Here is a 14,163-nt window from a genome sequence, read left to right as displayed (position 1 = left end):
AGCTGCAGGGTGTGGGTGGTGTTATGCTTTTAACTGTGTGCCTAAGAATGTTGCCCGGAAATTGCCTTGAGGTGGGCGGACAGACCTGTCGTCTTTCTAGTCCACTGCACTACCCAGTCGTCCGGACAAGAGTCTTCCAGTGGCGAAGCAAGGCAGCGCCTCTCAAGCGTAAGGGAGGCGAGAGGCTGAGACTTACCGAATTCCCCTGGCTGCCGCGCCAAAGATGATACTGGCGGCTAATTTCTTGTCTCGTCGCAGAAGGAATTCAGGGACAAGGCGGGAGGTCAGGAAAGTAAAGCAAGGGTTTATTTAAGCGATTGTATGCTCCCTAGGGGAGAGCAGCCAGGCTCCGGTGAGTAGCTGCCCTGAGTTTCTTTGGGAAACTTGTTATGTGGATGTAGGAATGAAGAGGTGGAATATTCATTTGGGAGGGAGAGGTTTGGGGGTGGTTTTCCCTGATTTTCATCAGCCCCACCTTCCTGAGGGGAGGAAGGATTTTTGTCCTTATTTAGCCTTGATTGGAAGTATCGTGGCATCGGTGCATGATGAGAACTTCTTATATGCAAGGCTAATTTTATGGTAATGAGGGCATAGTGACCAAAAGGTTACAATGGACACCAGAGATTCCCGCCTTTTCCCACCTTTCTTTGTCTGCCTTCAGGACACTTGTCACCCCAAAATGTGTGGTTTCCTGTCGGTCTGGAAGTTCCTACTTCTGTCTACCCACGGACCCCTGCTGTTAGGGGTGTGGTTCCTGCCGTTTGGCCTTTGCCCGCCTTGCTCTGCCCCTGTCTAGCTAACTGCCTGCTTTAGCTGTTTACCTTATGGAGTAGGATCAAGAGATGTTTCCAAAGAAACAAGTGGGGTAGGAATAGATGAAATAAGAAAGGGAGAAAAGTGGCCGTGAGAGTGGAAGCAGAGACATGAAGATATGATATTATGACACTCTTTGTGATTGTTTGAATACTTGAAAATTTCTGAGGGGATTACATTTCTTGAGTTTGAGTTAGGCAGCCCTGAGCTTAGTCAGAGAAGTAGAGAGTCCCAGTGTGTTTGTAATTCGCGCAACATTTCCTGGGAGATTTAATAATGATGCCAATGCAGAAAACCTGCCCCTTCCCCTTTGAGGCCTTGAGACGGAAACAAAGAGGTACCCTCCTCCTCTGTTGGCCACTGACAGCCCCAGTGACAGTTTCTAAAGTGACCAGCTCTGCTCCTTAACACTGATGGCCAAAGGCCACGAGTGGAAGGAAGCTTCCTTTCCTGAATTCAGCCTTTCTCTGCTTCTCCCTGAGCACTTGTCTGTCACCGACCAGGGCTCTAAACCCAGGAGCCATCAATCAGGAGAGTCTACAAGAATCTGCAGAATCCAGGGGACAACTAGGAATTTGTTCGCTCACCTCTCACCTGTACTGTTGTTTCATGTCAACTCTGACTTTGGCATTATGAACCGAAGACCCGCATCTGTCAGACTTCATGTGGCAGAAGAACATTTATTCCTCTCCGCTGCGTGCTTCCTCTGAAGTGTTCTGTGGCAAAGGGGAACATGGTCTTGGATGTTTTGTGGAGCTGACCTCATTTATTTTATCCAGACTCCTCAGAACATGAGGTCACCTCCTTGAGCAGGACTGAGGATTCCCACAGCACCGACAAATTGACTCCTTCACCCAAATAAAAATGTTACTGAGAGGTTTAGTATGAGCCTCCCCAGAATGTGCCACTTTGGCACGTGGATTACTTTGAGCTGAAGTCAATCAAGCCTAGGAAGACTCAGGAAGAGCTTTTTACCTCCTCCTTAAGTGTCTAAAAGAATTCAGATAGAAGACCTGGTCCAGGAAGAGAACCATCACCAGGGATAACTAGAGAGAGTGTGGGCTGGTGTGGGAAGCTGGGGGGAGCCCGGCAGGGCCTGTTTGTTCTACCTGGCACGGCAAAAACTTGTTTACCAAATATTTGCTCTTGCCACCGTCCTGTGAATTGTCTGCCTTCCCTTTGAAGGCCCAGACACCACTCTCTTCTCCTGAGCTCAGGATGGAACATAAGCCTCAGTTGCCTCACTGTTGGGAGCCTCTCCTGTCTTTGTGGGGCTCACGTACATAAAAATTTGTTTTTCTCCTGTGAACCTGTCTTATGTCCATTTAACCTGCCAAAGAACCTAGAAAGGAAGAAGGGCAAAGTTTTTCAAGACAAATGCAAAATCTAAGTACCACAGCTGTGATGTTGTGCCAATGGGCTGAAAAATGACAGTAGATACCCAGCACTGCCCTTGGTACACAGTAGATGTTCAGTTAGCACTGGAACGTTTCATATATCACTTACTGGTGTGCCAGTCCTCTTCCAGATTAAGACAGAAAATGAATCCCTATTGTTGCATGGAAATGAATTTTCCCTGAATAAGGAAGAGCTTCCTAAAATGAAAGCTGATTAAAAATTAAAATGATTCGGGAGACTGATTTTTCTGTTATTGGTGGTTTCCAAGAAATCTGGATGACCCCAAGACAAGGAAATGACAGGGGTGGAGCTAGGTGATTCAAAATACTCCATAGCTCTGAGGTTCCGTAATCATAAAAGCAGAAAACTTGCTTAGCTACAGGGACGTATGACAGGCCTTAAGGCAGTGTTTGGATTGTGCTAGATACACACAACTTAAAAACTCAAGGCTTTCAAGGCTTTTTGATGCATCCCAGTTATAAGTGAAATGGAGAAAGAGGGTGAGAAAGTTAAATAGTTTAATCAGAGCAGTTTTACAATTCTAAAATTAACAAGCAGACCTTGTAATAAAAGAGCTCCAATATTTGCAAAATGACCTTGCTTCCATTCTGAATCTCTTTTTTATTTGTAAAGATTCGCATTACATTTAAAAGGACTCAAAATGGAGTGATTGATATATTATTATCCATGTTTTTTGATGCAACTGATGAAATCCCTGAATGGATATTGCTTCAGCTTTGATATTAAAAAAATGGCCTGACAAGAAGTCCTTAATCCACAACTGATCACAGGTGGCCGAAAGAAAGAGAAAAACCCAAAACTACTGTCAAGTTCATAATGTATCACACTGTTGGTGGATGACACTGGCTCCAAATATACAATTAAGCCCACGACACTTTATTACTATGAATATAATTATCATGAAAGTTCTTTCACGTGGATCAACTTGCTTCTGAAGGTTTTCTTGGTTTGTTTAAACTTGCATAATAAACATGCAATGAATTATTTCTTTTGAAAGTGTATTTTTTGCAGTCTTTTTGTTTTCATACAAAGATTTCATAAAGTTGCAATACTGCATCAGAGCATTACCAAAATAAGAGCAGGAGCACAGGGGGAGGGGAAATGGGAATCTGGATGAATAAGAAGAACCTCCTCTCATCCTGAGACAGGCCACCCGTCTTTTTTAAAAGGTGCACGCAAACTGCTTTTCTTACCCTCCCCCACCAAAGAAAAGCATGAAAGAAAAAAAACCCTCACAAAAATCAATCTAACTAAGAAAAAAAGTCGACATAAAGAAAATAAAGATGTTTTTTCATGCACATATCTTCTGCATAGCTCAACCCACATATAGTAAGGCACTATTTCCCTTCGTAACTGGTGTCCACAGCAATCTGGTAAGTGCTACAGTGCTCTGTGACCATTAGAGAATTCCTTTCTGGATGGTGAAATAAAGAGGCCGGATGAGTGTGGCTGCCACGCTTCTCTGTGAAAGTCCCATAGTGCAAGCTGATTTCCAGGAGTCTCAGAAGGAAATCTGTGTGTGTAACGATTGAGAGTCTCCAGAATGGTTTTCTTTCCAAAGTTCCTATTTTGTCCTTGTATGAATTTAGATTATTCTTCAGTCATTATTCTCAAAGAAAATACACTAGGTGGGGGAAAAAGCACAGTCAAGTCTTCAGAAACACAGCTTCACTGCTCTGAGAAAGCATATAATGCTGGCAATTCAGAAAATCAGCAGATGTTTCCAAGGGAACAGAGAGAGAGAGAGAGAGAGTCTAGAAACAGAAGAACAGAGACAAAGACAGAGAGAGCGTGTGTGTGTGTTTTTGTTTTCGGAGGTGATCTGGGACTGAGATTAATTTAGCTGGTCTTCGTACTGTTTCCGGAAACAATCCCCAGCCGGGAAAAATTCCCAGCACCTTTCTTGATACATCTTCCAAACATAAGATTCCTGTAAAAGTAAAGGCAGTGCGTTAAGAACATGTCTTTCCCTAGGATCTCTGTGTTACCACAAAATATAAGATAGAAAGAGAGTCAAATTTGTTATTTTATATACATATATATATATCACATACGTATAATGGTGTATTACATAGTTATAATCCCAAATTCATTTAGATAGTTCCTAACTATACCAGGTCTTATTTATTTCTACTAATAAATAATCAATCTTCATCCTGACTGTAATATAATAATGATAAAAACCTATTTGTGATATATGTTTGAGTGTTCCTTAAAACTATTTTTTTTTTTTTTTTTTTTTTTTTTTTTGCGGTACGCGGGCCTCTCACTGCTGTGGCCTCTCCCGTTGCAGAGCACAGGCTCTGGACGCGCAGGCTCAGCAGCCACGGCTCATGGGCCCAGCCGCTCCACGACATGTGGGATCTTCCCGGACCGGGGCACGAACCCGTGTCCCCTGCATCGGCAGGCGGACTCTCAACCACTGCACCACCAGGGAAGCCCTTATTTTTGTTTAATTGTACCATTCAAATTCAAACTATTAACAATCGCAGGTGAATATTTGTGGAGGGAGAATTTCAAATAGCTCGGGTAGAACCTTAAACATTTAATATGCAATTATTTATTTATTTTAATTTTAAAAATTGAAGTATAGTTGATTTACAGTGTTGTTAGTTTCAGGTGTACAGCTAAGTGATTCAGTTATACACATACATATATTTTTTTTCTCAGATTATTTTCCCTTATAGGTTATTACAAAATATTGAGAATAGTTCCCTGTGCTGTACAGTAGGTATTTGTTGCTATCTATTTTATATATAGTAGTGTGTATATGTTAATCACAAACTCCTAATTTATCCCTTCCACTCCTTTCCTCTTTGGTAACCATAGATATGTTTTCTATGTCTGTGGCTCTGTTTCTGTTTTGTATATAAATTTATTTGTATCATTTTATTTTTGGTTCCACATATAAGAGATATCGTATGATTTTTGTCTTTGTCTGACTTACTTAACTTAGTATCATAATCTCTAGGTCCATTCATGTTGCTGCAAAAAGCATTATTTCATAATTTTTTTATGCCCAAGTAATATTCCATTGTGCATGCATGTGTGTGTGTTACATCTTCAAGTCTTCAGAAACACAGCTTCACTGCTCCGAGAAAGCATATAACGCTGACAATTCAGAAAATCAGCAGATGTGCGTGTGCGCATGTGTGTGTGTCACATCTTCTGTATCCACTCATTTGTCAGTGGACATTTAGGTTGTTTCAACGTCTTGGCTATTGTAAATAGTGCTGTAGTGAACATTGGGGTACGTATCTTTTCAAATTAATGGTTTTCTCCAGATATATACCCAGGAGTGGAACTGCAGGATCATATGGTAGCTCTATTGTTAGTTTTTTAATGATCCTCCATACTGTTCTCCATAGTGGCTGTACCCATTTACAATCCCACCAACAGTGTAGGAGGGTTCCTTTTTCTCCACACCCTCTCCAGCATTTATTGTTTGTAGATTTTTTGATGATGGCCATTCTGACCAGTGCGAGGTGATACCTCATTGTAGTTTTGATTTACAGTTCTCTAATAATTAGTAATGCTGAGCATCTTTTCATGTGCTTTTTGGCTATCTGTATGTCTTCTTTAGAGAAACACCTATTTAGGTCTTCTGCCCATTTTTGATTGGGTTGGTGGGTTTTTTTGATATTAAGGTGTAGGAGCTGTTTATATATTTTGGAGATGAATCCTTTGTCAGTTGCATCATTTGCAAATATTTACTCCCAGTCCGCAGCTTTTCTTTCCATTTTGTTTATGGCTTCCTTTGCTATTCAAAAGATGTTAAGTTTAGTTAGGTCCCACTTGTTTATTTTGGTTTTTATTTCCATTACACTAGGAGACAGATCCAAAAAGATATTGCTGTGATTTATGTCAGAGTGTTCTGCCTATGTTTTCTTCTAGGAGTTACACGGTATCCAGGCTTAAATTTAGGTCTTTAATCCATTTTGAGTTTATTTTTGTGTATGGTGTTAGGGAGTGTTCTAATTTCATTCTTTTACATGTAGCTGTCCAGTTTTCCCAGCAGCACTTTTTGAAGAGACTGTCTTTTCTCCATTGTATATTGTACCTCCTTTGTTGTAAACTAATTGACCAAAGGTGTGTTGGTTTATTTCTGGGATTTCTTTTTTTTTTAATTGTTATTGGAGTATATAGCTGCTTTACAATGTTGTATTAGTTTCTGCTGTACAGCAAGGTGAATTTATTTATTTATTTATATGAATATAATTACTATGAATATAATTATGAATATATATACATATATATGTATATATATATACATATGTGTGTATATATATATATATACATATATATGTGTATATATATATACATATATATATATATATATATCTCCCCTCTTTTTTAGATTTCCTTCCCATTTAGGTCACCATGGAGCATGGAGTAGAGTTCCCTGTGTTACACAGTAGGTTCTCATTAGGTATCTATTATATACGTAGTAGTGTATATGTGTCAATCCTAATCTCTCAGTTCATTCCACCCCCCCTTCCCCCTTGATATCCATAAGTTTGTTCCCTACATCTGTGTCTCCATTTCTGCTTTGCAAATAAGTTCATCTGTACCATTTTTCTAGATTCCATGTATAAGTGATATTCCATGATATTTTTCCTTTCTCTGATTTACTTCACTCTGTATGACAGTCTCTGGGTCTATCCACGTCTCTGCAAATGGCACTATTTCGTTCTTTTTTATGGCTGACTAATATTCCATTGTATATATGTGCCACATCTTTATCCATTCCTCTGCTGATGGACATTTAGGTAGCTTTCATGTCCTGGCTATTGTAAATAGTGCTGCAATGAATATTGGGGTGCATGTATCTTTTTGAATTATGGTTTTCTCAGGGTATATGCCCAGTAGTGGGATTTCTGGGTCATATGGTAGTTCGATTTTTAGTTTTTTGATGGACCTCCATACCATTCTCCATAGTGGCTGTACCAATTAACATTCGCACCAACAGTGTAGGAGGGTCCCCCTTTCTCCACACCCTCTCCAGCATTTACTGTTTATAGAGTTTTTTGATCATGGCCATTCTGACCATTGTGAGGTGATACCTCATTGTAGTTCTGATTTGCATTTCTCTAATAATTAGTGATGTTGAGCATCTTTTCATGCGCCTCTAGGCCATCTGTATGTCTTCTTTGGAGAAATGTCTATTTAGGTCTTCCATCCATTTTTTGATTGGGTTGTTTGGTTTTTTTGATATTGAGCTGCATGAGCTGTTTGTGTATTTTGGAGATTAATCCCTTGTCGGTTGCTTCATTTGCAAATACGTTCTCCCATTCTGAGGGTTGTCTTTTCATTTTGTTTATGGTTTCCTTTGCTGTGAAAAAGCTTTTAAATTTAATTAGGTCTCATTTGTTTATTTTTGTTTTTATTTTCATTACTCTAGGAGGTGTTATCTAAAAAGATCTTGCTATGATTTATGTCAAAGAGTGTTCTGCCTCTGTTTTCCTCTAGGAATTGCATAGTATCCAGCCTTACATTTAGGTCTTCAATCTATTTTGAGTTTATTTTTGTGTATGGTGTTAGGTAGTGTTCTAATTTCATTCTTTTACATGTAGCTATCCAGTTTTCCTAGTAGCACTTGTTGAAGAGACTGTCTTTTCTCCATTGCATATTCTTGCCTCCTTAATCATCGATTAGTTGACCATAGGTGTGTGGGTTTATCTCTGGGCTTTCTATCCTGTTCCATTGATCTATATTTCTGTTTTTGTGCCAGTACCATACTATCTTGATTACTGTAGCTTTGTAGTGTAGACTGAAGTCAGGGAGCCTGATGCCTCCAGTTCCATCTTTCTTTCTCAAGAGTGCTTTGACTATTTGGGGCCTTTTGTGTCTCCATACAAATTTAAAAAATTTTTGTTCTAGTTCTTTGAAAATGCCATTGGTAATTTGATAGGGATTACACTGAATCTCTAGATTGCCTTGGGTAGTTTATTCATTTTTTAAAAAAATTATTTTATTTTATTTTTGGCCGTGCTGGGTCTTCATTGATTCACGCAGGCTTTCTCTAGTTGCGGTGAGCAGGGGCTGCTCTTTATTGTGGTGCGTGGACCTCTCATTGCGGTGGTCCCTCCCGTTGCAGAGCACAGGCTCTAGGCACACTGGCCTAAGTAGTTGTGACTCACAGGCTCCAGAGCACAGGCTCAGTAGTTGTGGCGCACGGGCCTAGTTGCATTGTGGTATGTGGGATCTTCCTGGACCAGGGCTCAAACCCATGTCCCCTGTGCTGGCAGGTGGACTCTTAACCACTGTACCACTAGGAAAGCCTGGTTTATTCATTCTGACAATATTCATTCTTCCAACCAAAGAACATGGTATATTTTTCCATCATTTTGTGTCATCTTGGTTTCTTTCATCAGCATCTTATAGTTTTGAAGTACAGGTCTTTGCCTCCTTAGGTAGGTTTATTCCTAGGTATTTTATTCTTTTTGATGCGATGGTAAATGGGATTGTTTCCTTTGTTTGTTTTTGTCCTTATGAAATTCCTTTATTTTTAACTTTTTATTAGAGTGTAGTTGATTTAAAATATTGTTTCCTCAAGTGAATCAATTATACATATACATATATCCATTCTTTTTTAGATTCTTTTCCCATATAGGTCACTACAGAGTATTGAGTAGAGTTCCCTGTGCTATACAGTAAGTCCTTGTTGATTATCTATTTCTCATATAGTAGTGTGTATATGTCAATCCCAATCTCCCAATTTATCCCTCTCCCCTTCCCCCCGGTAACCATAAATTTGTTTTTTTACATCTGTGACTCTATTCTGTTTTGTAAATAAGTTCATTTGACCCATTTTCTTAGATTCCACATATATATGTGATATCATATGATATTTGTCTTTCTCTGTCTTACTTCACTCAGTATGACAATGTCTAGGTCCATGCATGTTGCTGCAAATAGCATTATTCCATTCTTTTTTATGGCTGAGTCATATTCTACTGTACGTATGTACCACATCTTCTTTACCCATTCCTTTGTCGATGGACATTTAGGTAATGGGATTGTTTCCTAATTTCTCTTTCTGATTATTTGTTGTTAGTGTGTAGAAATGCAACAGATTTCTGTGTGTTAATTTTGTATCCTGCAACTTTACTGAATTCCTTGATGAACTCTAGTAGTTTTCTGGTAGCATCGTTAGGATTTTTTATGTGTAGTATATCACATCATTTACAAACAGTGACAGTTTTACTTTTTTTCCAATTTGAATTCCTTTTATTGCTTTTTCTTCTCTGATTGCTGGGGCTAGGACTTCCAAAACTGTGTTGAATAGTAGCAGTGAGAGTGGACATCCTTGTCTTGTTTCTGATCTTAGAGTAAATGCTTTTAGGTTTTCACCATTGAGTGTGATGTTAGCTGTGGATTTGTCATATGTGGGCTTTATTATGTTGAGGTAGGTTCCCTCTGTGCCTACTTTCTGGTGTGTTTTTGTCATAAGTGGATGTTGACTTTTATCAAAAGCTTTTTCTGCATCTATTGAGATGAACATATGGTCTCTATCCTTTAATTTGTTAATATGGTGTATTACACTGATTGATTTGGGAATATTGAAAAACCATTGCATCCCTGGGATAAATCCCACTCAATCATGGTGTATGATCCTTTTAATGTATTGTTGGATTCGGTTTGCTAGTGTTTGGTTGAGGATTTTCGTGTCTATGTTCATCAGTAATATTGGCCTGTAACTTTTTTGTGTGGTATCTTTGTCTGATTTTGGTGTCAGGTTGATGGTGGCCTCATACAATGAGTTTGGAACTGTTTCTTCCTCTGCAGTTTTTTGGATTAGTTTCAGGATAGGTGTTAACTCTTCTCTAAATGTTTGGTAGAATTCTGCTGTGAAGCCATCTGGTCCTGGACTTTTGTTTTTTGGGAGTTTTAAAATCACAGGTTCAATTATAGTACTTGTAATTGGTCTGTTCCTATTTCTGTTTATTCCTTGTACCTTTCTAAGAAGTTGTCCATTTCTTCTAGGTTGTCCATTTATTAGCATATAGTTCTTGTATTACTCTCTTATGGTCCTTTGTGTTCCTGTGGTTTCCTCCGTAACATCTCCCTTTTTATTTCTAGTTTTATTGATTTGGGTGCCCTCCCTTTTTTTCTTGATGAATCTGGCTAAAGGTTTATCCAGTTTTGTTTATCTTTTCAAGGAACCAGCTTTTAGTTTCATTGATCTTTTCTATTGTTTCCTTCATCTCTATTTCATTTATTTCTGCTCTGATCTTTATGATTGTTTTCCTTCTACTAACTTTGAGGTTTGTTTGGTCTTTCTCGAGTTGATTTAGGTGTAAGTTTGGGTTGTTTATTTGAGATTATTTTTTTGGTTCTTGAGCCTATATGGCTGTAACTATAAAGTTTACGTGGCTATACACTTCTCTCTTAGAACTGTTTTTGCTGCATCCCATAGGCTTTGGAACCTCGTGTTTTCATTGTCATTTGTCTCTAGGTATTTTTTAATTTCCCCTTTGATTTCTTCAGTGATCCATTGGTTGGTGGTAGCATAGTTTCAATATCACTACTTGTGACTGATCTGTTCATATGTTCTATTTCTTACTGGTGCAGTCTTGGAATGTTGTACCTTTCTAAGAATTTGTCCATTTCTTCCCGGTTCTCCCTTTTATTGGCATATAGTTGCTTGTACTAGTCTCTTATGATCCTTTGTATTTCTCTGGTGTCCATTCTGACTTCTCCTTTTTCATTTCTAATTTTATTGATTTGAGTTCTCTTTTTCTTGATGAATCTGGGTAAAGGTTTATCAATTTTATCTTCTCAAAGAACCAGCTTTTAGTTTCATTGATCTTTGCTATTGTTTCCTTTGTATCTATTTCATTTATTTCTGCTCTGATCTTGATTTCTGCCCTACTAAATTTGGGTTTTGTTTGTTCTTCTTTCTCTGGTTGCTTTAGGTGTAAGGTTAGGATGTTTGAGAGTTTTCTTGTTTCCTGAGGTTAGACTGTATTGCTATAAACTTCCTTCTTAGAAATACTTTTGCTGCATCCCATGGTTTTTGGGTTGTCAAGTTTTTGTCATTTGTTTCTAGGTATTTTTTTAAAATTTCCTCTTTGATTTCTTCAGTGATCCATTGGTTGTTTAGTAACATATTGTTTAGCCTCCATGTGTTTGTGTGTTTTACAGTTTTATTCCTGTAATTGATTTCTAATCCCATAGCATTGTGGTCACAAAGGATGCTTGATATGATTTCAGTTTTCTTGCATTTACTGAGGCTTGCTTTTTAGCCCAGCATGAGATCTATCCTAGAGAATGTTACATGTGCACTTGTAAAGAATGTGTATTCTGCTGCTTTTGGATGGAATGCTCTATAAATATCAATGAAGTCCATCTGGTCTTATGTGTCATTTAAGGCCTGTGTTTCCTTATTGATTTTCTGTCTGGATGATCTGTCCATTGATGTAAGTGGGGTGTTAAAATCACCCATTAATATTGTGTTACTGTCAATTACTCCTTTTATGTCTGTTAACATTTCCTTCTACATTGAGGTGCTCCTATGTTGGGTGCATATATATTTACAATGGTTGTATCTTCTTCTTGGATTATTCCCTTGATCACTATTTTGTGTCATTCTTTGTCTTTCATAGCAGTCTTTATTTTAAACTCTATTTTGTCTAATCTGAGTATTTTTTTTACATCCTTATTGGAGTATAATTGCTTTATAATGGTGTGTTAGTTTCTACTTTATAACAAAGTGAATCAGTTATACATATACATACGTTCCCATATCTCTTCCCTCTTGTGTCTCCCTCCCTCCCACCCTCCCTAACCCACTCCTCTAGGTGGTTACAAAGCACCAAGCTGATCTCCCTGTGCTATGTAGCTGCTTTCCACTAGCTATCTTTTTTATGTTTGGTAGTGTATATATGTCCATGACACTCTCTCGCTTTGTCACAGCTTACCCTTCCCCCTCCCCATATCCTCAAGTCCATTCTCTAGTAGGTCTGTGTCTTTATTCCTGTCTTACCCCTAGGTTCTTCATGACATTTTTTCCCCTTAAATTCCATATGTATGTTAGCATACGGTATTTGTCTGTCTTTCTCTTTCTAACTTACTTCACTCTGTATGACAGACTCTAGGTCCATCCACCTCATTACAAATAGCTCAATTTCGTTTTTTTTAATGGCTGAGTAATATTCCATTGTATATATGTGCCACATCTTCTTTATCCATTCATCCGATGATGGACACTTAGGTTGTTTCCATCTCCGGGCTATTGTAAATAGAGCTGCAATGAACATTTTGGTACATGACTCTTTTTGAATTATGGTTTTCTCAGGGTATGTGCCCAGTAGTGGGATTGCTGGGTCATATGGTAGTTCTATTTTTAGTTTTTTTAGGGAACCTCCATACTGTTCTCCATAGTGGCTGTACCAATTCACACTCCCACCAGCAGTGCAAGAGTGTTCCCTTTTCTCCACACCCTCTCCAGCATTTATTGTTTCTAGATTTTTTGATGATGGCCATTCTGACTGGTGTGAGTATTGCTACTCTTGATTTCCATTTACATGGAATACCTTTTTCCATCCCCTCACTTTCAGTCTGTATGTGTCCCTAGATCTGAAGTGCGTCTCTTGTACACAGAATTTATATGGGACCTGTTTTTGTATCCATTCATCCATTCTGTGTCCTTTGGTTGGAGCATTTAATCTATTTACATTGATGGAAATTATCAATATGTATATTTTTATTGCCATTTTGTTAATTGTTTTGGATTTGTTTTTGTTGGTCTTTTCTTCCTTTCCTATTTTGTTCTCCTGTCTTGTTTGATGATCATCTTTAGTGTTGTGTTTGAATTCCTTTTTTAATGTGCGTATATCAATTATAGATTTTTGGTTTGTGGTTACCATGAGGTTTTGATATAGCAGTCTATATATATACTTGATTGTTTTAAGTTGCTGATCTCCTAATTTCAAATGCATTTCAAATATCCTACATCTGTACTCTCCTCCTCTCATGATTACTGGTTTACTTATCCCATTTGTGTATGAAGGATTTCCTACCTTTACTGTATGTTTGCCTTACAGGTGAGCTTTCCCATTTTGTAATTTTTTTTCTAGTTGTTGCCTTTTCCTTTCTGCCTAGAGAAGTTCCTTTCGCACTTGCTATAAAGCTGATTTGGTGGTGCTGAATTCTCTTAACTTTTGCTTGTCTGTAAAGCTTTTGACTTCTCCATGAAATCTGAATGAGAGCCTTGCTGTGTAGAGCATTCATGGTTGTAGGTTTTTCCCTTTCATCACTTTAAATATATTATGCCACTCCCTTCTGGCCTGCAGAGTTTCTGCTGAGAAATCAACTGATAGTATTATGGGGAATCCTTTGTATGTTATTTGTTGCTTTCCCATTGTGGCTTTTAATATTTTTCTTTAATTTTTGTCAATTTTATTATTGTGTGTCTTGGTGTGTTCCCCCTTGGGTTAATCCTGCCTGAGACTCTGTATTTCTTGGACTTAGGTGACTGTTCCCTTTCCCATGGTAGGGAATTTTTCAGCTATTATCTCTTCAGGTATCTTCTCAGGCCCTTTCTCTCTCTCTCTCTCTCTCTCCTTTCTGGGACTCCTATAATGTGAATGTTGGTGCCTTTGACATTGTCCCAGAGGCTGCTTAAACTGTCCTCATTTCTTTTCATTCTTTATTCGGTTTTGAAACAGTGATTTCCACCACTCTGTCTTCCAGCTCACTTATCCATTCTTCTGCCTCATTTATTCTGCTATCAATTCCTTCTACTCTATTTTTCATTTCACTTATTGTATTGTTCAATTGTTTGGTTGTTATTTATATTTTCTAACTAACTCTGGTAAAAACTTCCTGTTACTTCTCACTCTGTGCATCCATTCTTTTCCTGAGTTCTTGGATCTTTATGATCATTGCTCTCAACTCTTTCTCAGGTAGATTGCCTATCTCCAGGCC

At 38.4% G+C, this 14,163-nt stretch overlaps 1 protein-coding gene across 2 annotated transcripts in view; it reads right to left on the bottom strand.

The window, feature by feature from the left end:
- Nucleotides 1-2,812: 2,812 nt before the first annotated feature.
- Nucleotides 2,813-14,163, bottom strand: part of RYR2 (ryanodine receptor 2) — a 725,859-nt gene continuing 714,508 nt past the window's right edge. For both annotated transcript variants that reach the window (XM_081249359.1, XM_081249358.1), the window contains exon 104: nt 2,813-4,162. In XM_081249359.1, coding sequence (XP_081105485.1) covers nt 4,067-4,162 — 96 coding nt within the window. In that variant the 3' untranslated portion in view covers nt 2,813-4,066. The remainder of the gene's footprint in view (nt 4,163-14,163) is intronic.

This window comes from Mesoplodon bidens (genome assembly GCF_964165515.1).
Source record: "Mesoplodon bidens genome assembly, chromosome: 1".
Classification (NCBI taxonomy): domain Eukaryota; kingdom Metazoa; phylum Chordata; class Mammalia; order Artiodactyla; family Ziphiidae; genus Mesoplodon; species Mesoplodon bidens.
The sequence above is the reverse complement of the archived record's forward strand: the minus strand, read 5'-3'. Positions and strand labels throughout refer to the sequence as shown.